Source organism: Xyrauchen texanus, chromosome 2 (assembly GCF_025860055.1).
Source record: "Xyrauchen texanus isolate HMW12.3.18 chromosome 2, RBS_HiC_50CHRs, whole genome shotgun sequence".
Lineage (NCBI taxonomy): Eukaryota > Metazoa > Chordata > Actinopteri > Cypriniformes > Catostomidae > Xyrauchen > Xyrauchen texanus.
The window spans coordinates 22,699,494-22,725,057 of NC_068277.1; the positions used below are offsets into that span (position 1 = coordinate 22,699,494).

The following is a 25,564-nucleotide window of genomic DNA, read 5'->3' on the forward strand; positions in this document are numbered from 1 at the left end:
TAATTTGGGGGGTATATGGGGTAGCTACATTACGATGAACGAATAGTCACAAAATCATGATAATAAATCTAACAAGGCTACTTCGGAGAATAAATAGCGATATACAGTCTGTTTAAAACGCATGGATGGTTAGGAGACGTCCCAACAGCTCGCATTGGCTCACGTCTCTATGTATAATTTATTATCCGTAGTCCGACTTGCTGAAGATGCCGCTCTCAGTTTGACACAATATTATTTACAGAAGACCAACTTCACCAAAACACGTTCATCACGAGACACGCTTTTGCAAATGCACAACAGGCACATAGTAATCATAATATATACATATAAGTGTAATTTAGCCTACATCGATGCATTTTTCTTTTTATCAGGAAACTGAAATGAAGCCAGAAATCGGTATGAAGGAAGCGGCTCAAGAGACCTGAAGATCTGTGCAACATAGGTCACGGTTTTTAGGAGACGTTGTTTGCAGCGCGAGGCCCGTCTGACACGCACAGCCGCATTCGGCACATGCCGGAGTTCAATAAACCGCGCTTAACGGGCGCCGGACGCTCTGCGGGGATTGCGTTCTGCCTGCCTTAACTTGATCAAAAGGACAATTTCTTGACAGACAATTACACAGACCTTGAGACTACATGTCACTGTCGCGTGAGTGTCAGAGATATGTAAACGCTCGTGTTGGAATTTAGAGTGCGCGAGGAATTTTATCCGGGACCACCGTAATGGACCACGATGACCTGGATGCGGAGGCTTCGGATTCCACCGTGCACGGGATTCACGGGGCGCACCGGCCCAGGCCCTCCTCTTACCGGGCGCTGCGCAGCGCCGTGTCCAGCCTGGCACGAATAGATGACTTTATCTGCGAGAAGATCGGCTCAGGTTTCTTCTCGGAGGTGTTCAAGGTACGTCTTTTATTTTACGCCATTTGTTTCACTGGTCGTTTTAAAACATGATATTTGTATTAATGTGTACTAATTAATTACATCTGTGATTTCCATGATTTTGGACAGCTAACCATCTTTTTTTGTTTCTTTTTTTTATGCTGTTATAATATTCATCCAAGTGTTACAGCCCTGTAAAGCACATTTATGATCCATTACACGCTCAAGATGATTGCTCAGACAGAGAGAACACCCTTTATTAATCACTTTGCCATTAAAGGAGAAGTTCACCCATAAATGAAAATCCTGTAATATACTCATCCCCATACCAGATGTGTATGACTTCATTTCTTCTGTAGAACGCAAACAACGATTTTTAGAAGAATATCTCAGCTCTGTAGGTCCATTTATATATATATATATATATATATATATATATATATATATATATAATAATATAAATAGTGAATGGTGGCCAGAACTTTGAAGGTCAAGCATATAAAGGCAGCATAAACATAATCCATACACAGTGCCAGTGGTTAAATCCTTGTTTTCGGAAACAATATTATAGGTCTGGGTAAGAAACAGATTAAGATTTCAGTCCCTTTTTACTATACATTCTCTTCCCTGCCCAAAAACGAAAGAAGAATGTGAAAGTAAAAGTGGAGATTTATGACAAAAAAAGGTCTTACACAGATCTGTTTCTCACCCACACTTATATCACTTTTGAAGTTATGGATTTAACCACTGAAGTTTTATGGATTACATTTATGCTGCCTTTATGTGCTTTTTGGAGCTTCAAAGTTCTGGCCACCATTCAATTGCATTGTATGGACCAATAAAGCTGAGATATTCTTCTAAAAATCTTTGTTTGTGTTGAGCAATAGAAAGTCATACACATCTGGGATGGCATGAGGGTGAGTAAATGATGAGAGAATTTAAATTTTTGAGTGAACTATCCCTTTAAGAATGATAACCCAAGTTATTCTTGGTGTTACCTTCCTGCTAGAGCAGAAGGGTCGTGAGTCTCGTGACCTATGTAAGGACAGAAGATCTGTGTTTTTGTAAGAGGATACCTGTTGACAAGTTACGCAGGTGTGCTGGAAACCCTACCCTGGTGTTTGTCTGTGGGCATGTGAGACTGACTGTGAAGGAGAGACCTAATTAGCCATCTTTTAAAGGTCACCCTGTCACCCAAATTACTGACCTTACACTTAATATGGTCATAGCTTCCTACCAGTTATTGCCTGCATTCTAGAATGTCACTGCTGATGTGGTCAATATAAATGCAAATATTCTGTAGCTGCTATTTGTTTATTTTGTTTATTTGTCCAGGTAGGGAATGAGGTTTTGCCCCAAGTGAAGGAGTTCAAGTACCTCGGGGTCTTGTTCACGAGTGAGGGGACAATGGAGCGGGAGGTTGGCCGGAGAATCGGGGCAGCGGGGGCGGTATTGCGCTCACTCTATCGCACCGTTATCACGTAAAAGAGAGCTGAGCCGAAGGCAAAGCTCTCGATCTACCGGTCAATTTTTGTTCCTACCCTCACCTATGGTCATGAAGGTTGGGTCATGACCGAAAGAACTAGGTCGCGAGTACAAGCGGCCGAAATGGGCTTCCTCAGAAGGGTGGCGGGCTTCTCCCTTAGAGATAGGGTGAGGAGCTCAGTCATCCGTGAGGAGCTCGGAGTAGAGCCGCTGCTCCTTTGCGTTGAAAGGAGTCAGTTGAGGTGGTTTGGGCATCTGGTAAGGATGCCCCCTGGCCGCCTCCCTAGGGAGGTGTTTCAGGCACGTCCAGCTGGGAGGAGGCCTCGGGGAAGACCCAGGACTAGGTGGAGAGATTACATCGCCACACTGGCCTGTGAACGCCTCGGGGTCCCCCAGTCAGAGCTGGTTAATGTGGCTCGGGATAGGGAAGTTTGGGGCCCCCTGCTGGAGCAGCTGCCCCCGCGACCCGACTTCGAATAAGCGGTTGAAGATGGATGGATGGATGGATGGATGCTATTTGTTTCTGCCTAGAGTTAAAGCATTATAAAATTTGTAAATATGACTTTTATTATTTTGACATTAAATGTGGTAAAAGTCCAATAAATATTCCAGTGCAATAAATAATTTAAATTGAAACTTGAGTTAGATACAGTTCCTTTCAAGTTACATCAATTACCTACAATGATACTGTTGAGCAATCACACAGTATCTGTACCTGTTGTGACAGATCCTTCAGGGTATTTTTTTTGAAGATTCTGGCAATAGTAAGGAGTTTTGCACTTGACTGAAAACTGTTTCTGTTCATTCTCGTCTAATTGTTTTTTTTCTCCTCTTCCATCTCATGTATGTCTGCAGAATTAGTCAGAAAAACCTCAAGACATGCCTGCATCTGTTCAACTAATGACTTGGTTGATATTTCTTCAGGTTTGCAGGAGGAAATATGTTTGCTTGGCTGCAGTGCAGCAAAAGTATTTCCCCCTTTCCTGATTTCTTCTATTTTTGTGTGTTTTTCATTCGATCTTAAGACGAGATATAACATAAAACAAAGGCAACCTGAGTAAACAAAATACAGTTTTCAAATATATATATATATATATATATATATATATATATATATATATATATATATATATTATTATTATTATTTTATTTGGTTTGTTTTTTAGTTTTTTTTATTGAAGCATGTGAAAAACGAACTGCCCCCTTAAACTTAATAGCTGTTTGTGCCACCTTTAGCTGTAATAACTGCAACAAACACTTCCAATAACTGGAGATCAGTCTTTCACAATGCTGTGGTGTCATTTTGTCCCACTCTTCTTTGCAGAACTGCTTTAGTTCAGCCACATTGGAGGGTTTTTGAGCATGAACTTCCATTTAAGGTCCTGTCATGCCACAGGACTTTGACTAGGCCACTCCAAAACTTTAATTGAGCTTCTTTTGAGCCATTCAGAGTTAGGGCTGAAACGATTAGTCAACATTATTGACAATGTTGACACAAAATTGTAGACATTTTTCATTGTCAAATAGTCGTTTGATCTCATTTAAAGGTGCTATATGTAAGATTGACAACAAGTATTTGATATGCGTACTGCAGTCCAAATTCAATATTGTGGAGTTGTCTGCTCCGCCTCAAAGCTCATGCGGGTTGACACACAACAGGAACAAGCGAAACTGAAAATGTCAAGCGATGATATTTGTCCTTGTTTTACTTTGCCTCTGGTAATGGTGATTTTTAGATGGATGGCGAGGCTTTTTAGGTCAGGTGGACTCCGTCATCTCTGATACAGTTTGATTGCTGGCTTCCATGGCTGCAGCAATCAGTGTTGTTTGCCTGCAAACTTGTTCAAATCTGGCAACCTGGCGGTGTGGCTCTCACTGTGGTCCCAGAGCCTTTGAAATAGCTTTGTAACCCTTCCCAGACTGATGTATTTCAATCCCCTTTTTCCTCAACATTTCTGGAATCTTTTTGACCTTGGCATATATTGTGCTACTGGGTGAGACCTTTTAGCCAACTTCATGCTGCTGAAAAAGTCCTGTTTTTGTGTTGATTTGATTGAACAGGGCTGGGTGTGTCTAGTCCAGCTGAACCCCATCATGAATGCAGTTTAATAGATATGGGCATTTAGTAACTAAGGGGGCAAAGAATTCTTCACACTGGCCCAGTTGGTATTAGATAACTTTTTTGCTACAGTAAATAACGTTGTCATTTAAAAACTGTATTTTGTATTTATTCAGATTTCCTTTGTTTATTAGATTTAGTTTGAAGTTTTGAAACTATTTTGTATGAGATGCACACAAAAACAGAAGAAATAAGGATGGGGCAAATACTTTTTCACAGCACTGAATTACGTTCTTCTAACCATGGCCGTTCTCTCCCTTTTTCTGCCTACTTTGATTAAATCTGAATGATGAAAGACAAGGGAATGTTTTTCCCTCAGTTTGATGTTCACCTCATTGTGTGCTCAGCGTGCTGCCTTCCTTTCGAGTTGCAGCAAGACAAAAGTGGCTGTTTAGGTGAGATTCCTGAACATGAAGCTGACAGAGATTTACAGCCAGAAATTTCTGTCTGTTGTTTTTCAAATCACAATGGAAACATGGAGAATAGTTTGCTAGTTGTAGCACCATGGTATGAAAAAAATAAATTCTGAGGTATATACCATCAGTGGCCCTAAAATATTTGTGCAGTCAAGGCACTAGAATTGTATGAATTTTATTGCATTACATAACAAAATATCAAGATATAAGATGGCACAAGCAAAACATTACATAGTTGTTTTAGGTTTTAAATTATAAAACATTTAAATTTGATCTAATTGGCAGACTGACAGTTCATTCAAGGTATACGTTTTATCAGTATGTGTGTTCACTGGAAATCAACCCATTGCGTTGACTGTGCCATGGTCGACCAGCTGAGCAACAGAATATGATGATCAATAGATATACAGACTATTCAAAATTAAATAAAGTTTTTGGACCATTTTCTGGCCAAACAGAGTGGAACATGTCTGTAATTCATATTATCAACTACACCTGTGGTAGGAGACTCGTGTAGACTTTAGGGAAACTGATCTCATACAACCAGATGATGAAGAAAAGGTCTAGCATCATTTGTTTACAGATGCCTGTTTTGAAATTCTTAGTGTTGCATATGTGTCAGCCTTGTCTGACTAAACGTGTCTTGTCACTTGCATGCAGTTTAAATGAGAAACTTTATTGTGATAGTGAGTTGAATATTCATAGTGGAGAATTATGTTCTATTTTCATCGTTTCAATCAAATTACGCTGGACATAGAGATCGTATAGCAGAAGAGCGTGGATGAAAATCAAATTTGAGCTTTCATTAAAAGTTGGAAAAAAGTGTATAGAACTTATTGAAATATTCATGTGTTAATGTATTTGTGTAGTCTTCTGTTTGAGCTTTGTGTATCGAGAGTGCTCATTGAGTGCCAGTGTGTTTTTGAAATCCTGTAATTAGTGTGGTGACTGCATGCTGCTCTGGATTTGACAAAGGGGTTATGTCACGGTAACGTTAGATCCACAATTAGAAAAGATGCTTGTAGATTGGATCTGGTTACCTCCTTTCCTCTGTGTCATACATTTTGAAGATGGGCTCAAGACTCACGTCCATTAAACATTGATTTGTGGAGTGTAGTGGAAAGTTTTCTAGGAAAGCACACAACCGTACATTGTGGTCTTGTTGACAGTAAAGTTTGAGCAGAAAGGGATTTATGGACTGAATGGTAAAAAAGTAGTCTGATTGGTCAGACAGTTTGAGGTTGTAAACAATTTGCAAGCTAGTTTTGACACGATTCTGAAAGCCTGATTGACAACAAAGTCCCACTTTAGTGCTTCCCTTTTGCATTCTCTCTCTCTCTCTCTCTCTCTCTCTCTCTCTCTCTCTCTCTCTCTCTCTCTCTCTCTCTCTCTCTTTCTATTCTTGGTCCTCAGTGTCTCTTGTCAGGGCATGCATGGCTGTTAAGCTCCATTGCTGCCACTGAGCTGTGTGCTCCTGCACACGTTTGTTTGTGTTTGCGTATGTTTTAAATATCAGAGCATTCTGAACGATGTTTGAAGCCTACTTGAAACTGCATGTTGGAGCAACCTTACCTGTGTTCTTACGGTTGTGTTTTTGTGATATTGAAAATGTTTTGGTGTCAGTGTAATTACAGATTTTTAGATGGTAAAAACTAAAATTCGAGATTTAAAAACTGAAAGGGGCATCTCGTGAATCAGGAAATTGCTTGACTCTTCTGTTGTAATTGGATCCTTGAGCAAGGCTTTTAGCCCTAGGTTATTACAGGAGTTCTGTTCCTGTAATAAATAAAAAACAAAATGATAATAGAGACTGTATGGACTAAAAGTGTCTGCTAAATGCCAAATAACTGGGCTAAACTTAATGTTGATGCTAGTTTTTGTGTTGGTCTTTCACTATATACATTTTTTTTTATAGGGGTTATGATGTTTTCATACACATTGATCTTGTCATTGAAATTACAGACAAAAATTATCAAGTTTTGTTTTTATTCTGTTAATGAAGAGGAGATGAAAAATATGCATCATGAGGATAATTGATCAGTTAGGATTTAATACTTCAATATACTCATTCTATTATGTCTATTTATTTTAGGTCTTATATCAGCTGATACATTTTCGTTCACAGTGGGAGCCAAAAGACCTGAATACCATTAAACTGAAGCGCTTCACTAGTGGGTTTATCACCTTACTCAAACACATCATTTCTATATGAGATTAATCAGCTATATCAAAAATATAAGTATAATATTACAACTTACACAGACTATGAAGTGAATGAAAGTTTCTAAAAAGAGAAAATAAGTTTCTCTGGCATGAAGAATTGCAGTAGAATGAAGAATCTAGCAGTAACATGGTAACTAAAGATCTAATACTTTACTGTACTCCTATGTGATTATTTCTGGTTTTCAAAAGGTATTGCATAAGTTGATACGTTTATGAGCACATGAACGCTGGTGATCCTTGCAGCCTTAGCCCTTTTCTGGTCAGTTACAATGATGCTTAATCTCCTGTGATGTCATCAGTCAAAAGGAGCAGATTATCCAGCCTGATCTCATGAAATTACATGACGTGGCAACATTTTTGCAAAATGAAATTACGTGCTTCATTAAATTTTGCTGCAGTTTCCCAGTGAAATGTCCAGTGAGGAGCGCCAAAAGCCGGTGAAATGGTGTCGTAATCATACAAGGTTTTTAAGGTGAATGTTAGATTAAGTTTTTAATAAGTTAAATGTACATCCCTAGCCTAAAACCGTAACCCAAATCTTACCGATAGTGTCCTAAAAACAAATGAGAGGTAAACAATACAGACATCCTTACTAGGGCTGCAACGGTATGAGATTTTCACGGTATGATGACCGTCTCAGAAAATATCACGGTATTACACAATTACCATTGGTGAAAACAGAAGGGTTATTTTATTTATTTATTTTTATAATTTAAACTTAAAACCGTTTATTTTAAGTATGTGTAAAAAAAAAAAAAAATTGTCTCCCTTTTGAAAATAAAATAAATAGAAAAAATAAGAAAGATAACAGCATTATAATAAACAGAATTCTAAAAAAACTAGCATGTAAATATAACATGTTATATAACTAAAGCATGTTAGTTTACATTTTATCATAGCATGTTAAATGAACTACTAAATGAAAAATAACATCAGCTGTGTGAGCTTTTGAATTAATGTCCTATGATTATTAATAATGAACATATACTGCTCCTGTCTGTACCTTTAACTCAATGCTTCTCAACTGGTTCTGCTTCAGGACAGATTTTACATTGGACATCAAGTGGTGATCTGCCATAGATTAAACATAACCTGTATTTAATGTATCCTGGGTTGCATTTCCTTTTATGTTGCCTAGTTTTGTTCATGGTTTTCCAGTACAAGGACATTCATCAAAGTTTTTTCTAAAACTTTACCCATTTACATGCTAAAAGGGTCATGATGCGGGTCTCGATGGTTTGACTTTCAGCACGCAACTGAATAACACAGACGGCATGACTATGATAAATTATTACTGCAAGAGTTAGATTAACATACAGGTACGAAGGGACTTCAACATTTCTAAATTGCACAAATTTGTCTTTCGAGATCTACTTTCATATTGAATTTAATCACTGAGGTGGTTTACCTGCACGCTTAGTAGCACCAAACATCACAAGCAGCCTCAAGAATGGACACAAAGTAGCCGTATAACACTTTTCCTTGAGCAGAATATTGCACTACAGATCGCTAAGTTTGTTCAAAGGGGAAAGTGAGAGACTGAAAAAGTGCACTTGCGTGCATCGTTTCCAAATTGCACAAAATAAGTATAACATTAGGCAGAATATTTCTAATTTGCGCAAGTATAAATCTCAAACTGGGGGTGTTGCGTCTCTTATCTGGCAACCCTGAGCATGTTAAACGCTTGTGGAGACGCGTTAGGTTCCAATGCAAGTTAACTGAAGAAAAAAAAAAAGATTTTACGATAAATGAGCCGCGGGCCACATTAAACCATGTGGAGGGCCTGATCCAGCCCGCGGGCACGTCTGCTTTAGCTGTTTGCGAGATTATCATTAAATCTGCCTCGGCAGTCCTAAATAGTAGATCACTTGGGCGCCCGCCGAAATATCTTCAATGGGAGAACCATGGCATTGTTCTTTCCCTGCGGTCCACGACCCAGTCCGAATAGACCAGTTGAGAAACACTTTTAACTCACACACACACACTCATGTCAGACCCCCTCACCTCTCTTCTCTCTGACATTTTCTCCGCTGCGTGCGTGTGTGCGTGTGTGTGTGTGTGTGTGTGTGTGTGTTGCAAGTTGACGAGTCTGACAGGCAGACAAGGAATAAAGGAGATGCGCATGTGAGATTCTCCATCTGGTTGCATTTTTTTTCTCAATACCATAGATAAGCAAATGTACATGGTATGATAACCATCAATTTTCAAACCGTGGTATACCGTGAAACCGGTATACCGCTACAAACCTAATCCTTACCCAAAACCAACACCTAAACCTAACTGACAGTGTCCTAAAAGCATTGCTTCAGAAAATTGGCTTTCAGTGTTGCATATCACATTTCGTGTCACTTCTATGACACTTTCGGCTCATGCGTCAGCTTACCTGCTTGGCTGGGCTTGAGTGTTTTGATATAACAACAGCAGTGTGAGCAATAATCATCTGTTGTACTTTTTTTTGTGTGTGTGTGTGTGTGTGTGTGAAAGTGAATAAAACGCAATAATTTTTTTGTAGTGCCTGTATTGTTCATTTCACTAGAAAACTGCAAGTGAAATTTAGAATGCGGCATGTAATGCATGAAGTTATAAAAACATTCAAGCCTTTGCCAGCCAGACCACTGCTGAAAAAAAAAAATTACGAGCATGTGGTTATTAGATACATACTACATTGTTCAGTGCTGGCAGCAATAGCCCTGAATCACAGTCATGTGATATTACAGTATAGGACATTTTCATTAATCATTTTCTAAAGATAGCAGGGGTTGATGTTCATGTGCATCTTGGGTACCGATCTTTGGAATTTGATTAAAAAAAGCATACTCTTTACAGTGTAAAAGAAAAGTGCAAGGTCTTTTCAATTTATAAAAGATTCAAGCAATGATGAAGGAAAATGTTTTATGTGTGTGAGTGTTTTAGGGCCTGTTAAATGTTCTATTTGGACTGCAGCAGGGCACACTCCGCCAGTGTGCTGTAGTGTGAAAGTGGGTGAATGACACTAACCCTTTCGCACGTTCGATCAAACCAGTGTGATAACCCGAGGCTGGGCTCAGATGCGTACAATCAAACCGGTGTGATCTGCATTCACACCGGTTTGAAACAATTAGTCGACATTATCGACAACTTCGACACTAAAAAATTGTCGACAAAAATTTTAGTTGTCAAATTGTCATTTGATCTAATTTAACGTAACATGAGATCACATTAATCTCTAATGATGAGTGAGAGCAGCACTGCAGTTCACGTCTGTCTGAGGAGAGGAAGAATTACACAGCTCACAGTCCAAATGCACTCTAAACTTTCCAAACAGCTTCAGGTGATGTAGATTGCAAATTATGAGGGAATTATACCAAAAAAATTAAATAATAAGTAAATTCAGAAGCACTCTTGTTGTGGAATAAGTTGAGTCGGAGCTATTTAAAGGAAACACTCAGGCATTACATCTTAAATGCAGGTATATTTAATGCATTATAGCTTTATTAAAGTTCAAATAATACAGAAGCAGGTCATGTAAATAACTTCAAACTCCAAAACTGGCATTTCTCTGTGTTTTCAGCGTCTTCTATGAGTTGCGCAAATGTCGCGATCTAAGGGGAGAGTTTGAAACTGCATACGGCTGATACGCACTCCGTCACAGGACGCTCGTCCCTTGAGTACGTCATAATATATATGTCACTGTGCATTTCTTATCGTGAAGAAAATTAGCAGTATGCAGCTTTATTAATATGATTTTTGAATTACCCCATTATACGGTGTAAAAAATGTTTATGATTTGATTTGTTTTGGCTTGTTTTCCAATAAAAATATCTAAAACTCCTTTAAAACAATGTTCATTTTCTTTAGCAGCTATACTGCAGAAGAAAAAATATTGTCTGAGTATGTTGAATATAATATTAAAAATACAAATATTTTAAAATATCTAAAAATCCTTTAAAAAAGATGCATTCACCTGAGAAGCAGCATATAAAATATTTAGACTTGCTTTTGGAGAATAGAGCTTGAATATAAGTATATTTTGTCTTTACTGCACTGAATTATAACCAAGTGAAAAAATACACTTAATGCAAAATAAACTTAGATTTAAGATACATCCTCATAATCTCAAGTCTAAATAACTTATATGTTGCTTCTCAAGTAAATGTATCTTGTTTTTTATAACAATAGGATTTTTTGCAGTGAATCTCTTCACTGAATTAAACTTAAGTTGTTTCCCGTCAATTCGGTGAATGTCACTTAGAGATATTTTTAAAAGATGATTTTGTTGTTAGTTAGCACATTTAATGCAACCTTTTAAGTCGGGGCACAGGCTGAATAATAGGTTAAGAGCTAATGACGAATAGTCTAATAATCGTTCTAATAATCATTAGATAATCGATTATCAAAATAATCAGTAGTTGTACAACTTTTTTTTGGCCAAAAGTTTGGAATAATGTACAGATTTTGCTCTTATGGAAAGAAATTGGTACTTTTTTCACCAAAGTGGCATTCAACTGATTACAATGTATAGTCAGAACATTAATAACGTGAAAAATTACTATTACAATTTGAAAAGAAATGTTCAGAACTTCTTAAACTTCTGCAAAGTGTTCTCTACAAAAAATCCTCCACATGCAGCAATGACAGCTTTGCAGATTCTTGGCATTCTAGCTGTCAGTTTGTTCAGATACTCAGGTGACATTTCACCCCATGCTTCCTGTAGCACTTGCCATAGATGTGGCTGTCTTGTCGGGCACTTCTCATACACCTTACAGTCTAACTGATCCCACAAAAGCTCAATGGGTTTAAGATCCATAACACTCTTCCAATTTTCTTTGCCCACTCTTTGTTTTTTTTTGTATCAAAAGTGGCTTTTTCTTTGCAATTCTTCCCATAAGGCCTGCACCCCTGTCTTCTCTTTACTGTTGTACATGAAACTGGTGTTGAGCAGGTAGAATTCAATGAATCTGTCAGCTGAGGACATGTGAGGCATCAATTTCACAAACTAGAGACTGTATTTATCCTCTTGTTTAGTTGTACATCTGGCCTTCCACATCTCTTTCTGTCCTTGTTAGAGCCATTTGTACTTTGACTGTAGTGTACAACTTTTGTATGAAACCTTTTTTGGCAATTTGAAGCATTGTATAGCCTTAATTCCTCAAAACAATAATTGACTGACGAGTTTCTAAAGAAAGCTGTTTTTTTTACCTAATATTGAACTTAAGACAACTCAAAACCAAACACAGACAATTTTAAGCTTCATTTAACAAACTAAATGGCTTTCAGCTGTGTTTGATTTAATGGCAAAGGATGTTCTTGTACCAAATTAGCAACTTAGCATGATTACTCAAGGATAAGGTGTTGGAGTGATGGCTGCATGATGTGGGGTCTGTGTAGATTTGATCAAAAATTACTTTTTTCAAATAGTGATGATGCTGTTTTTAACATGGGGGGGTCGGTCTTAAAGCAGTCTCCTGTACTGGGGTTCGTCAGTACAGGAGAAACTTGCTTGTGAAAATGTTATGTGCTGTCTCATTGTCCAAGACCATCTGTCTAAACGATGTGAGATGTTTGCTGATAGAAATGGGCTTAATCACTTGTTGTACCCTGTATACACATCCATACTCTGCACAGCTGGTTTTCATGCACTCTCACTCCACAATATTTGGAGCAACCCCGCTGCATTTAGGCACTGTTTCACCTGTCTGACATCTCTGGTGTAGAACGAAAGTGTATTACGTGTGTGTGGCACATCTGCAGGATTCCATTGAAAGCTCTATAGATTTCGGCCTAATTGGAACGCCTTTCATACAATCACATTTAATATATATTATGTTTATATATATTTTTGGATTTTTATGGCTCTTTTAGAGGTTTTCTTGTAATTACAGTTTATAGGAGACATGAAATATAATAAGGTATAATAGTTTTACTTTGGTTCCATTTCTCGTTGCCTACTGAGCAACTTTGAGATCAGTTGAAAACTGTCTCTTATTAATGACTCTCTCTCCCCTAAATACATTTTTTATGGACAAAGTACTCTTTGCAAGTTGACACAAAGTAGCAAGTTTGTAACCTCCTTAACATCAAGTCCAATGGCATCTACAGTAGTTTTGTGGCGAATGCTTTGAACAGGCTGGTTGAAATAAGATTTGGTGCTCTTCAATTGTGGCACCAGAATAACAATGTTCATAATTCCACATTGCTGAAAATACACACATAAAATGTGTGTTCAGGGCGTCTTCTGTGTCCAGCCCTGTGAAGGCACTACACCTCAGCAGTGTTTACCTTTGATAAAAGCAGTGAGAAAACACACACACACACACATGCATGTACACTCCTGCACTTTAGCTGCAGGGTTGTGTTCTATCATATCGTTTATGCATTAAGTTTCCTGCTATTGAATAACACCAGACTTTCACAGCAGATAATGGTGCTCATTGTTATCCCGATATTTTAGAATTGCTCAATTTAGACAGGAAGAAAAGGAAGTTAATCTGAGATTTAATAAATTATATATATAGTTGAGATGATTAGTTTGCATTCCATTTAGTCTCATAAATGTTCACACCCCTTTCATAATTATGCATATATAAGAGACCGATAACTTCATAGAGTATAGTATACATATAGTAGTGTGTTGTCATCAATGAATGTTTGCACCTTGTGTAATAGTTGTACACAAGTCCATCAATTGTCCCAAGTGTCAAAAGGTGTGTGTGTCTGTGTGTGTGAGATGTTTTCATATGCTCACAGATTTCATATTAGCACACTATAGTATTGGCAAGTCGTTTAGGACATCTACTTTGTGTAAATATTGAGTAATTTTTCCTACAATGGTTTACAGACAGATTGTTTCACTTTTAATTGAATATATATATATATATATATATATCACAATGCTAGTGGGTCAGAAGTTTACATACACTAAGTTAACTGTACCTTTAAGCAGCTTGGAAAATTCCAGAAAATTATTTCAAACCTTTAGCCAATTAGCTTCTGATAGGCTAATTGGAGGTGTATTTTAAGGCCTACCTTCAAACTCAGTGCCTCTTTGCTTGACATCATGGGGAAAATTAAAGTCTGGTTCATCCTTGAGAGCAATTTCCAAATTCCTGAAGGTATCATCTGTACAAACAATAGTACGCAAGTATAAACACCATGGGACCGTGCAGCCATCATACTGCTTAGGAAGGAGAAGCATTCTGTCTCCTAAAGATGAACATAGTTTGGTGTGAAATGTGCAAATCAATCCCAGAAAAACAGCAAAGGATGCTGTGTGAAGATGCTTGAGGAAACTGGTAGACAAGTATCTATATCCACAGTAAAAATGTGTCCTATATCGACATTACCTGAAAAACTGCTCAGCACGGAAGAAGCCACTGCTCCAAAACCACCATAAAAAGCCAGACTACAGTTTGTATGTGCACATGGGGATTCTTTTTGGAGAAATGTCCTCTTGTCTAATGAAACAAAAATGTAACTGGAGGAAAAAGTGTGAGGCTTGCAAGCCGAAGATCACCATCACAACCGTGAAGCATGGGGGTGGCAGCATCATGTTTGGGGGTGCTTTGCTGCAGGAGGTACTGGTGCACTTGATGGCATCATGAGGAAGGAAAACTATGTGGATATATTGAAGCAACATCTCAAGACATCAGCCATTTAAGGCAACAAATTCAAGGTATTGGAATGGCCATCACAAAGCCCTGACCTCAATCCGATAGGAAATTTGTGGGCAGAACTTAAAAAATATTCACGAGCAAGGAGTCCTACAAACCTGACTCATTTACACCAGTTCTATCTGGAGGAATGAGCCAAAATTCAACCAACTTATTGTGGGAAGCTTGTGGAAGGCTACCCAAAATGTTTGACCCAAGTTAATCAATTTAAAGGCAATGCTACAAAATACTAACAAAGTGTATGTAAACATCAGTTGTGTGAATGTGTGGAAATGTCTCTATGTCATAAGTGAACAAGTTTAAACAGGCAAACTTTTGAGATAATGTCAATAGAATACTTTAATAGTGATAAAATATGCGTAAATAATTGCTACGTCATGAATCAAAATGAATGACAGTTAATTATTATTATTTAATTTGTTTTGTAGTTGCCAAGAACCAAAATATAATGTTATAAATGAGCATACCTTTGTTTTGTTCTTTCCTAAAGCAAAATATTTATTTGTAAAGGTTTCATGGCAACTTCTGTATCAAAGCTGCCTTAGGCTGAGGCACAGGTTTGAAAGATGAAGACATGCCCGAAGTGATCGACATACACACACTCAGGGTTCTGCATGTCATAAAGGCAACCAGACAGCTTGATGCCAAATAGTGTGTTGTGAGTCTTTTGTATATTTTTTGTGAGATGTTATGTGCATGTGCCCTGACTAAGACCTGATGGACCACTCGAACAAATGAGAGAAGTGGGAAGGACCAGCATTAAATGATGGAAGAATCTACTTCAGAGTGCACTAGAACCCCTGAAACACAAAAAATCTTGAACATCTTGCCTAATGATTTTATAGTCTCATTTATGGATCTTAAGTAGCAGTATATTACATTTTTAACAGGAATGAAAACAAGACTGTGAGGGATAGACTTATAGGGCTCTATTTTCAAGACCCTGCTAGGCACAGCGCTACGAGCTGTAACCGTGCAGCTTATCTGATTTTCGTGAGAACACTAATTTTAAGCGCAGTTTTCGTGCCAGCACAAATGGGCTTGGTTTGGAGTGCTTGTGCTATCCGTGGCCATATGCGTGCAAACTGTGGATGTATGTAAATGAAGTGGTGCAAATCGCAATTTGCTATTTTCCTGAGAAATAGGTAATTGGGCGAAGAATTGTGAGAACCACGTCTATTCTCATTGCGAAGTATAAACTAAATTCCTGCATTTGGAGTCTGGGTATTCCACCAGAAGATGACATCAAATAGCTATTTATCACTTTTAATGCTAGCCATTATTTGTGTCGGTAGATCAATTATACATAGATTCTTTTATAATTAATCCAATTAGTTAAAAAAAGCCCTACATTTGCCTTGCGTATTCAACAGGGTTTAGTAGTTAATGTGTAAAAGAATGTTAGATTGTCCATATTTGTATTCTTCTAATGCATAGCATACAGTTCATTCACACTAACAAATTCTTATAAATAGGCTTTGTGTGTGCTCTTTCATCATGCTTAAGACTTTGTGCATGCTTGCACAAAAATACCAAAACTTCATGGCCATGCACACTTTGCGCATATGACATATTGCATGGAACTGCACTTAAATCGTAGCAGTCTTAAAATGGGGAGTATAGTCTTTTCAATGAATTGTGCTGTTGTTTAAATTGCCGTTGATGACAAAACATTGTGAAAACATCATTCCAAAATATTTAATTTAGCAAAAACTCCAGAAAACACGAATTGTAAAAATGAGATATGATCTAGGAACTTTATGCAGTGTATGTCATTGAAGAGACTGGAAGCCAATCCTTCACAGCCTCATTTTAATTCCTGTAAAAAATTAAATATGGTGCTGAATAAGGTATTGTGCATCATCATATAGGAGTCTGTGAATATTTGTTTATCTTTAGACATTTTAGGATTCCCAGATCTCAGTTCTTTAGGTATTTACAGCTGTGCCACCTGCTCTGTACTATATTTGTGAGTAGCATACACCCCCATAAAGTGGCAGATACTCTGGGAGAGGTGATTACTGCTTTTGGAAAAGGTCATGAGGCATCAGTGTATTACTCCCTCCCTGTTGATTCAGAGCCTGGGGAATGGAGCTTCAACTTCTCTTAAGAGATTATGTGAGAAAGATTTAGACTCCGTATTGGAGGAAGGAGTGTGGGCTAGGAAAGATTGTGGTTGATCTCTCCCACCCTGGCCACAATCTCTTTGAGACTCTCCAATCTGGCAGAAGGCTGAGGTCCATTAGGACAAAAACCTCACGCCACAAGAACAGTTTCTTCCCATCCGCCACTAGCCTTATCAACAAGGCCCGGTACCCACCCTGACACTCTCCGCACTCCACCTCTGGCTCTACATGCCACTGTACTTACTCTGCTGCTCTTTTATATTTATTCTTACGTTTAATATATACTGTGTGGACATATTTATATTAGTATTGCTTATATTTTAATACTTGTTTTTCTATATTTAGAGAATGTGTGACACGCGCCTACAACACCGAAACAAATTCCTTGTATGTGTAAAAAACATACTTGACAATAAAGCTTTTTCTGATTCTGATCTCGGTCCATGTAAATTCAAAGAGAACTTGATTGAACTAAAAGTCTTGTGTGAAAGTCGGATATCTGAGTTTAGGTCTTTTGGTCCTTTTAGCTTTGATAATTAATTAATTAATGTTTATCATCTTTTTGTTCAAGTATTGACAAGCACAATATTTGTCAAAATATCTTCAATATGATTTTTTTTGGACCAAATCATGCAGCCCTACCCCTGAGTGCAGAAAATTGTTTACTGGAGCCAGTGACTTTGAAATCTGGGATGTGTGTGTGTGTGTGTGTGTGTGTGTGTGTGTGTGTGTGTGTGTGTGTGTGTGTGTGTGAGCGAGCCTGTATTTATCACTTTGTGGGGACCAATGTCCCCATAAGGATAGTAAAACCCGAAATTTTTGACCTTGTGGGGACATTTTGTCGGTCCCCATGAGGAAAACAGCTTATAAATCATACTAAATTATGTTTTTTGAAAATGTAAAAATGCAGAAAGTTTTCTGTGAGGGTTAGGTTTAGGGGTAGGGGTAGGTTTAGGGGATAGAATATAAAGTTTGTACAGTATAAAAACCATTATGTCTATGGAAAGTCCCCATAAAACATGGAAACACTACGTGTGTGTGTGTGTGTGTGTGTGTGTGTGTGTGTGAGAGTATGATCCGAGATCTCGGTCCAGCTGGTCCGTGAATAGAGCAAACCTTTAGTTTGTCAGCCAGTGACAGGAGGATCTTCTATCTGTCTCTCTGAAGGTGCAGCATCGTATCACAGGACAGGTGATGGCTCTTAAGATGAACACTATGGCCAGTAACCGAGCCAACATGCTGAAGGAGGTTCAGCTGATGAACCGCCTCCGACATCCCAACATACTCAGGTTTGCATCCAACCATATAATCCTCTGTGAAACTGCCCTTATATCTGAAGAGATGGCTTACCCAAAAATTAAAATTCTGGCATTTGTTTTATTTATTTGACGTCATTTTGTTTAAAACCCATATGATTCTTTGGCAATGTTCACACAGTCAGTGTTTGGGATTGACGGATACATTTACTTACAAATGAGTCTCGATATGTCCACATAGCTTACAGCAGTGGCTTGAAAATTATCTGTATGAACGAATAACCAAAGTCCAGCCTGCATTCCAACACCTGTAACCATAGTGACAGTGCCTGAAGTAAATATCCAAGATAGTGTCATCTATAACACCGTCAAGTTTTATCATAGTTGAAACTGCATCATTAAATAAATGAGTCCAATCGAGGCATGAAAACTATAAATAAATGTGTAGCGCGCAGCTATTGAGTCATACGTCTTGTGCCCAGACCTTAAAGCTCCATTCATGTAGTCAGTGACTCGCAGTCACAGAGCTGACATCTTCTGGCGACATGAGCGACAACCATTTGTGACAGGATTTGGCCATTTCAAGAGATGCCATAAAGTTAGCAGCCGCAATAAGAAAGGAAGATGATTTTCCAGGGGTGGTGGCTGGAGATATAGTGCATAAGCTTTTGCCTTACACCGATTATATTTTATTATTCTTCTCCGGCCCCACTAGATCTATGCCTTGCCACCACAGAATTATATGGATACTACTACTCAGGATACAGTCACTTGGTCTAAATCCGAACCTTTGGCTCTGACAGCGTACTGCCCAGCGGCGGCTTTTCAGCTGGGCGTCTTCCAGTGGCCCAAACAGGGCATTAAATATTTGGGCATTTTATTCCTAGCAAATTTGTGTGTTTTATTTCATTTTGACCCCTCAATAAAAAGGATTGAGCGACATGGGCAGCTGGACTTTATTACATTTATCTATGATTGGGAAGGTTAATGTTATTAAAATTAATTGTATTACAAAATTCAACTACCTGCTACAATCTCTCCCGGTAGATGTCCCCCTTTCTTATTTCAAGCAATTTGGAATGGTAAGCATCCCATATTACATTTCAAAAGTTACATAGGCCAATTGACAAAGGTGGGCTAGTCCTACCCAAGATTTAGTTTTATTATGCATTCGGGCTCAGACATTTGGCTCATTGGTCGCTTCCACCTGAGAGAGCACCTCCCTGGTTTTGTATTGAACAGGATGTTCTTGCCCCTATTTCGCCATTGCAAAGCCTTTCTATTAAACTTAACGGTGAAGTTAAGTTACACCCCATTATCTTGCATTTGCACGCAGTATGGACAAGTGTACAGAGTGTTTAATTTGGAGATTTATTTAAATGTTGCCTCGAGCATATGGCTGAAACCAAAATTATGTATTATGTCCCCTTTCTGCTAGACAGAGTATATTGTGAGGGGGGTTAATACGCTCGGTGACCTATATAAGAGTGGAGTGTTGAGATCCTTTTGAAATATGGTTAGACATTTTAGGATTCCCAGATCTCAGTTCTTTAGGTATTTACAGCTGTGCCACCTGCTCTTTACTATATTTGGGAGTAGCATACACCCCCATAAAGTGGCAGATACTCTGGGAGAGGTGATTACTGCTTTTGGAAAAGATCATGAGGCATCAGTGTATTACTCCCTCCCTGTTAATTCAGAGTCTGGGGATGGAGCTTCAACTTCTCTTAAGAGATTATGTGAGAAAGATTTAGACTTGGTATTGGAGGAAGGAGTGTGGGCTAGGATTCTAAAAAACGTCAAGTCTACTAGAGATGCAAGGGTGCGTCTGATGAAATGTAAGATTTTACATGGTCTATTTGACCCCCTCTAGATTGTATAGGCTTGGTCTTAAAGACACACCCACCTGCTGGTGATGCCAGTCAGAAGACAGGGACACAACAAATGTTTTTTGGGATGTGTTAAGATCCAAGAATTTTGGTTGAGGGTTCAGAGCTTTATGTGTGACGTTATGTGGCACTCAGTTTTCATTTTGCCCAAGACTCTGTATCTAGGTTGGTTATTAATATTGGGGATATTCATTTGAAAAGTTGGGTCCTAGTCGGCGTTATGATCGGCAGACAAGTAATCCTCAGGGGGGTGGAAGTCTGCTGGGGCACCCTTGTATCGAGAGTGGTGTGGGGAGATGGGCAAGTTGGCAGCATTCAAGGAGGTTATTTTTAGAAGGCTGGGAAAATGGGATTTGTTTGACAGGAAGTGGGTTGATTTTTGGCTTCTTTTTTGTTCCCTCTCAACACCCTTAATGCCCATTTGTGTGTATGTGTCTCTTTAGGTTTGTAGGAGTGTGTGTGCATGAGGGACATCTCCATGCTCTAACAGAGGTGAGGTAGAAAGAGAAAATATGTACAAACAGTGTAATGGCTTTAATCGTGACACACAGCATGTCTACTGTGTCATTTAAAATGTTAAATTGAAGAAATGTTTGACCTGTGTTTATGTGTGTTGTAGTACATTAATGGTGGTAACCTGGAGCAGCTGTTGAACAGTGATGTGTTCCTCACCTGGTCTTTGAGAATAAGCCTCAGTATGGACATTGCCAGAGGACTGCAGTACCTCCACAGCAAGGGCATATTCCACAGAGACCTCACATCAAAGGTACACACACACAGGAAGGGCATATATTATAGATACACTTGCAGATACAATAAGAGCACTGTACTACAGTGGAATTATGCAGTAGTGATGTATATAATTTTATAAATACACTTTGATGCATACCATGGCACTGAAGGATTGCCATATTCATATTCGATGCTATTTCAATCAAATTTAAGGTACTCAAATGATACAGAATAGAGGATGATCGATAACTAAGGTGATGGAAAAGGCTGGTTAATCAGCCAATAATTTTTACAATTAATTTACAGAATGTTGAAAAAATGTCTTGGTCTTTCCTTACAATGACGAGCACAGACCCAAAAGTCCAAAATGAATTAAATCCTAAATGCAGTTTATTGCACTTTTAGCTAAAAAGAAGCCTGAAACACACCAGGGACTTTGCTTCGTTACAATGCTCTATATACAAGTATTTGCCAATTTAAGCTTTTTATAGTCTGTAAATTATCCAGATGAAAGGTGTTGTATGTATATACAGTACTTTTTCACCAGTTAAGGTTCAATTAGGAATGAGGTTTATTATTATTCACAAGACATAAAAAGTTGGAGAAACAATAACTGCATTTTCACTATCGGGCCAAATGTGGGCATGCTAGTGATGCCATATTCCAGTTGCATTTCCACTGTCACTTCCGGGCTTCATCATGTCTCCCCTGGGCTTTCTCTGGGCCAATGGCCGATTACCCTTGGGAGAAAAAAGGCCAACTGGGGATTGAGGTGGGGAAGATTAAAAAAATGCAGGCACAGTACAAATTTGATAAAACACAATGGTCAAAGCGGTGCCCAAAGAAAGAACTTTCCATGATTCAAGGTCATACATAGATGGTGTGCTGGGACATCGTCCCACCAATAAAGTTGTCAACCCTAACTTATCTTGCTAGCTAGTGTTAGTACAAACTATATAAACTCGATATTCAATAGAACTAGATAACTTGAGCTTCCCTCTTCCTTGTGAAATGGGTGGAGTGTGTGGTTGGTAACAGGGCGGCATATTAAGGGCGGGTTTTAGGGCAATTGCAGGGCTATTGGTCTGGTGGTGGGAACGCTGATTGATTTTGGTCTCGAGGTCCGAGGCTATTAGCCCCCGCCTGACCAGTTGATATCCCAGGCTTGCCTGGCCAATGCCCAATAGTGAAAAATTGGCTAATGTATGTTTTGCACGTTTCCATATGCTTACTTTTTCCTTTGCATGCCCTCACATCAATTTAAAAAACATAATCTAATCAAAATAACTAAATATGCATTGAAATAAGGATACAAATTTGGATGATTATTGTCAGATACAGCAAATCCCCACAAGATGTCGGTGATTGTTTTTATATCACCTCTGCCGCTTTTATACTGTAGAATCCTCCAGCACCAGCCACAAATAAAAAAATTTAAAAAAATTTTTTTGGCAACTATCAGCATAGATCTTTGCCAGTAACCAATAGTTCTAAAAAGGCACTGATTTATTGGTAAAACCAATATATCTGCCCAGGCCTGTAACCAGGGTTTGAAAATTAGTAAGGTCCGGGTGAGGTGCCAAGAATTTCACAAAAATAAGATTCGATTTTTACCATTGACTTATGATAGATTAGCTACTCAAATGAATTAAATGGTATAGTCTTCATCATGGCCAGTGTTTGCATATTTGACACTAAATAGCAGTTAGTTAAAATTGACCTAAGGCAATTTAATAAATTGCAGACGCGTGTTGTGTATATAGCTTCACATTTTTTTATATGAAACATTTACTGGGGTCCAGACCTCGGTGACCTCAGCTAGTTACATCCATGTATTGGTCTACTTCTAGTACAGTAGTGCTGTTGTATATGTCCAATAAACCATGGTACTTTTTCTTACGTGGCACAGTCATATTTATCAGATTCATGCCAAAACATAAATGTGCCCATATGGTAAGGGCACACAAACATTCATCTTTTCCTCCAAATGTGTTTGTGCAGAACTGTCTGGTTTGCTGGGAGAATGGGCACTGTAGTGCGGTGGTGGGGGACTTTGGTCTGGCAGAGAAAATTCCTGATCACAGGTCAGTAAATTGCATCGTCATAACTCAAGAGACAAGATTAGATATACTGCCCTCTACCAGAAACAGAGCGAAAATACTGATTGATGATCTTTCATTTTCCCCTAAAGCATTAGTATCTGTAGCCAGAGTGTTAATAATTAAGTGTATGTGATTTAGTCAGCACATCTTCAGGTTAGCACAGCCTCTCCAAATCCATTCCAGTCGTGTACTGTTGATATTTGTGTAGATGTGTGTACACACTGAGCTATACACTATGTGTAAATTAAATTAATGTTAAATATTTCAGCTACACTTGAGTTATGATGTTGAACTTTACTCTTAATGAGTCTCAATTCATGTTCAGCCTTCCTTTTACATCTTGACATAGTGTGTGTTTTTAGTGCTCCGGAACAGAATGTGTACATGTCACCAGGGTTCCATTTCCGCCCTGCATTTGTTTATTTTTACAATGGCATCATAGGAAAGCATGTTTGTATGTCTCTGGAAGGCTGCAGTATATTTTAGGGATGCACCTACGGCAATATTTATTTTTTATATAATGGCATCATTATTAATATGATGACTGATATTATACATTTATATTGTTTTATATATTTACTGTATTTATTCATATGAAATCTCCAGTCTAGGATTTTAAGTGATTCTATTAAAATCAGAGGAAAAAGTTAATATGTGATAGAAAATATTGATAATGATTTTAGTACTTTCGTAATGTGGCATAGAAACTTAATGTAATGTTGCGACTGGAAAAAATAAGTCCTGCTGTCAATTCCAGCCAATACTGATATGGTCACGAAGATATTGTGTATCCCAAGTATATTTATCATGCCAGTAAACCAAAATCTTGAATTTGAGGGACGAGAATTGTTGACCATGGTGGCCAAGCAGTATTTTTCTTTGTGTTTAAGTGTAAAAACTGTTGAGTGCGAAATGGAGCAGAGTGCTAAATTGCTTTTTGGAGAGCTCTCCTAATAAGGACAAAGAATTGCAGCTGCCGTTGCACTTAAACTGACTAACCCTTAACTGTCTACACATCCCCAAATGTTGTTTACACTGCAGAACATTACTCCATTTATCTCTCCCTCTCGCTCTCCTCTCATCTCACCTCTTTCCTCAGGCTATGTATGCCCAGTATATTATCCCAGACCAAAATAAACTGAGAAAGTATCTCTCAGCAGGCTATGAGTGTGCCAACTATAATGGAGAACTTGAGAAGAGCTCTAGTTTTATTTTTACACATAATAGTGGTGTGGGTTTATAGACTAGGGGATTGTCTGTTAAATTTGGAAATGAGGAATCGTTATGAAAGATGAATGGGGGGAAAAAACTGCTTTTCCTGTTTTCCCTTTCAGTATTGAGGTGGACAAACAGACCTTGGCTGTAGTTGGCTCCCCCTACTGGATGGCTCCGGAAGTGCTTAGAGGAGAACTCTATGATGAAAAGGTTTGATACAGTGTGACTGATTACCCAGACACAAACCATTTAAATGACTCTTTCACTCAGATAACTCATCAGATTACTGCTATTATGCAATAATATCAGATTCCAATTTAGCACCACTATGAACCTTACACTGAGATAAACGTAGGGTGGCCAGACGTCCCGTTTTTCCCGGGACAGTCCCGTATTTAAGCACTTTCTAGTGTCCCAAATTATTTAAAAAAAATAGTGTTTTGTACCATATTTCTCCCCTCCTAAAATTTCTTTCTCACCTATGCGGCATTCTCAGTCATGTGAGTATTTTAATCAAAGGTAGCAAGGATACGGCTTGTGCAGAGCCATATAAGAGAGAGAGTTGCGACAACGGAAGTTCTAAATGCTTGATCGTCACGTGATTCACGTAGACTTCAGATAGTTCCAGGAAGTGCTTTGGCGGGCATTTCAAACTGTTAGAGTAGAGTGACAGAACTGCGATTTCTGGTAATTAGTAGTCAATAAATGCATTTATTTTATATATTTATGTAACACACCGACATATGTATGTAGCATGGGTATGTTGTTACAGCGATGTTGTTTTTTAAAAATCAAATCAGCTAATATTTGAGGATTTGTGTTCGCTTACCGTTATTTGCCTCAACTTATTTCAGGCTAGGGTTTCTGTTGCCTTTTTATGTTACCTCTCATTGTTTTCACTAATCTCATGGTAACTAATGTCATATTTATGACTTTTCAGATAGTACAGAGACAGGCTGGTGACAGGTGATTTCCAGCTCGCACCGCACAATGGGTCAATGAACTATTAACTATTAGCAGCAGTTACGTAAATGTAAAATTTAGTGAAATGAAGCTTATTGTTTACAATTCTTACAATTCTATATATAGTAATATAATTATTTATGTATTATCAATATTATATATCTAATATATAATTCTTACAATACTTATTCATATACACAATATATTCAGCTTTAAAACAACTTAAGCATACTCGTATATAAACTGCCGTTCAAAAGTAATGAGGCTGAAAATTCAGCTTGGCATCACAGGAGTAAATTACATTTTAAAATACATTAAAATAGAAAACAGTTATTTAAAATTGTAATAATATATTACGATATTACTTTTTTTTTTAAAACGATGGATGAAACTGAATCAAGAGAACAGATTTTACAATTAATAGGGTGTTCGTTACTAACGTTATCCAGCTCCAATCCTTGCCTAATCTGTTAGTTATCCGATAAGATCCCTTATCTCCTAATTTAAT

General features: G+C 38.2%; 1 protein-coding gene across 2 annotated transcripts in view; it reads left to right on the forward strand.

The window, feature by feature from the left end:
• Positions 1–25,564, forward strand: part of LOC127657284 (dual specificity testis-specific protein kinase 2-like) — a 32,830-nt gene that overhangs the window by 347 nt on the left and 6,919 nt on the right. For both annotated transcript variants that reach the window (XM_052146023.1, XM_052146015.1), the window contains exons 2-7: positions 372–902; positions 18,067–18,188; positions 20,488–20,536; positions 20,664–20,810; positions 22,778–22,860; positions 24,213–24,303. In XM_052146023.1, coding sequence (XP_052001983.1) covers positions 723–902; positions 18,067–18,188; positions 20,488–20,536; positions 20,664–20,810; positions 22,778–22,860; positions 24,213–24,303 — 672 coding nt within the window. In that variant the 5' untranslated portion in view covers positions 372–722. The remainder of the gene's footprint in view (positions 1–371; positions 903–18,066; positions 18,189–20,487; positions 20,537–20,663; positions 20,811–22,777; positions 22,861–24,212; positions 24,304–25,564) is intronic.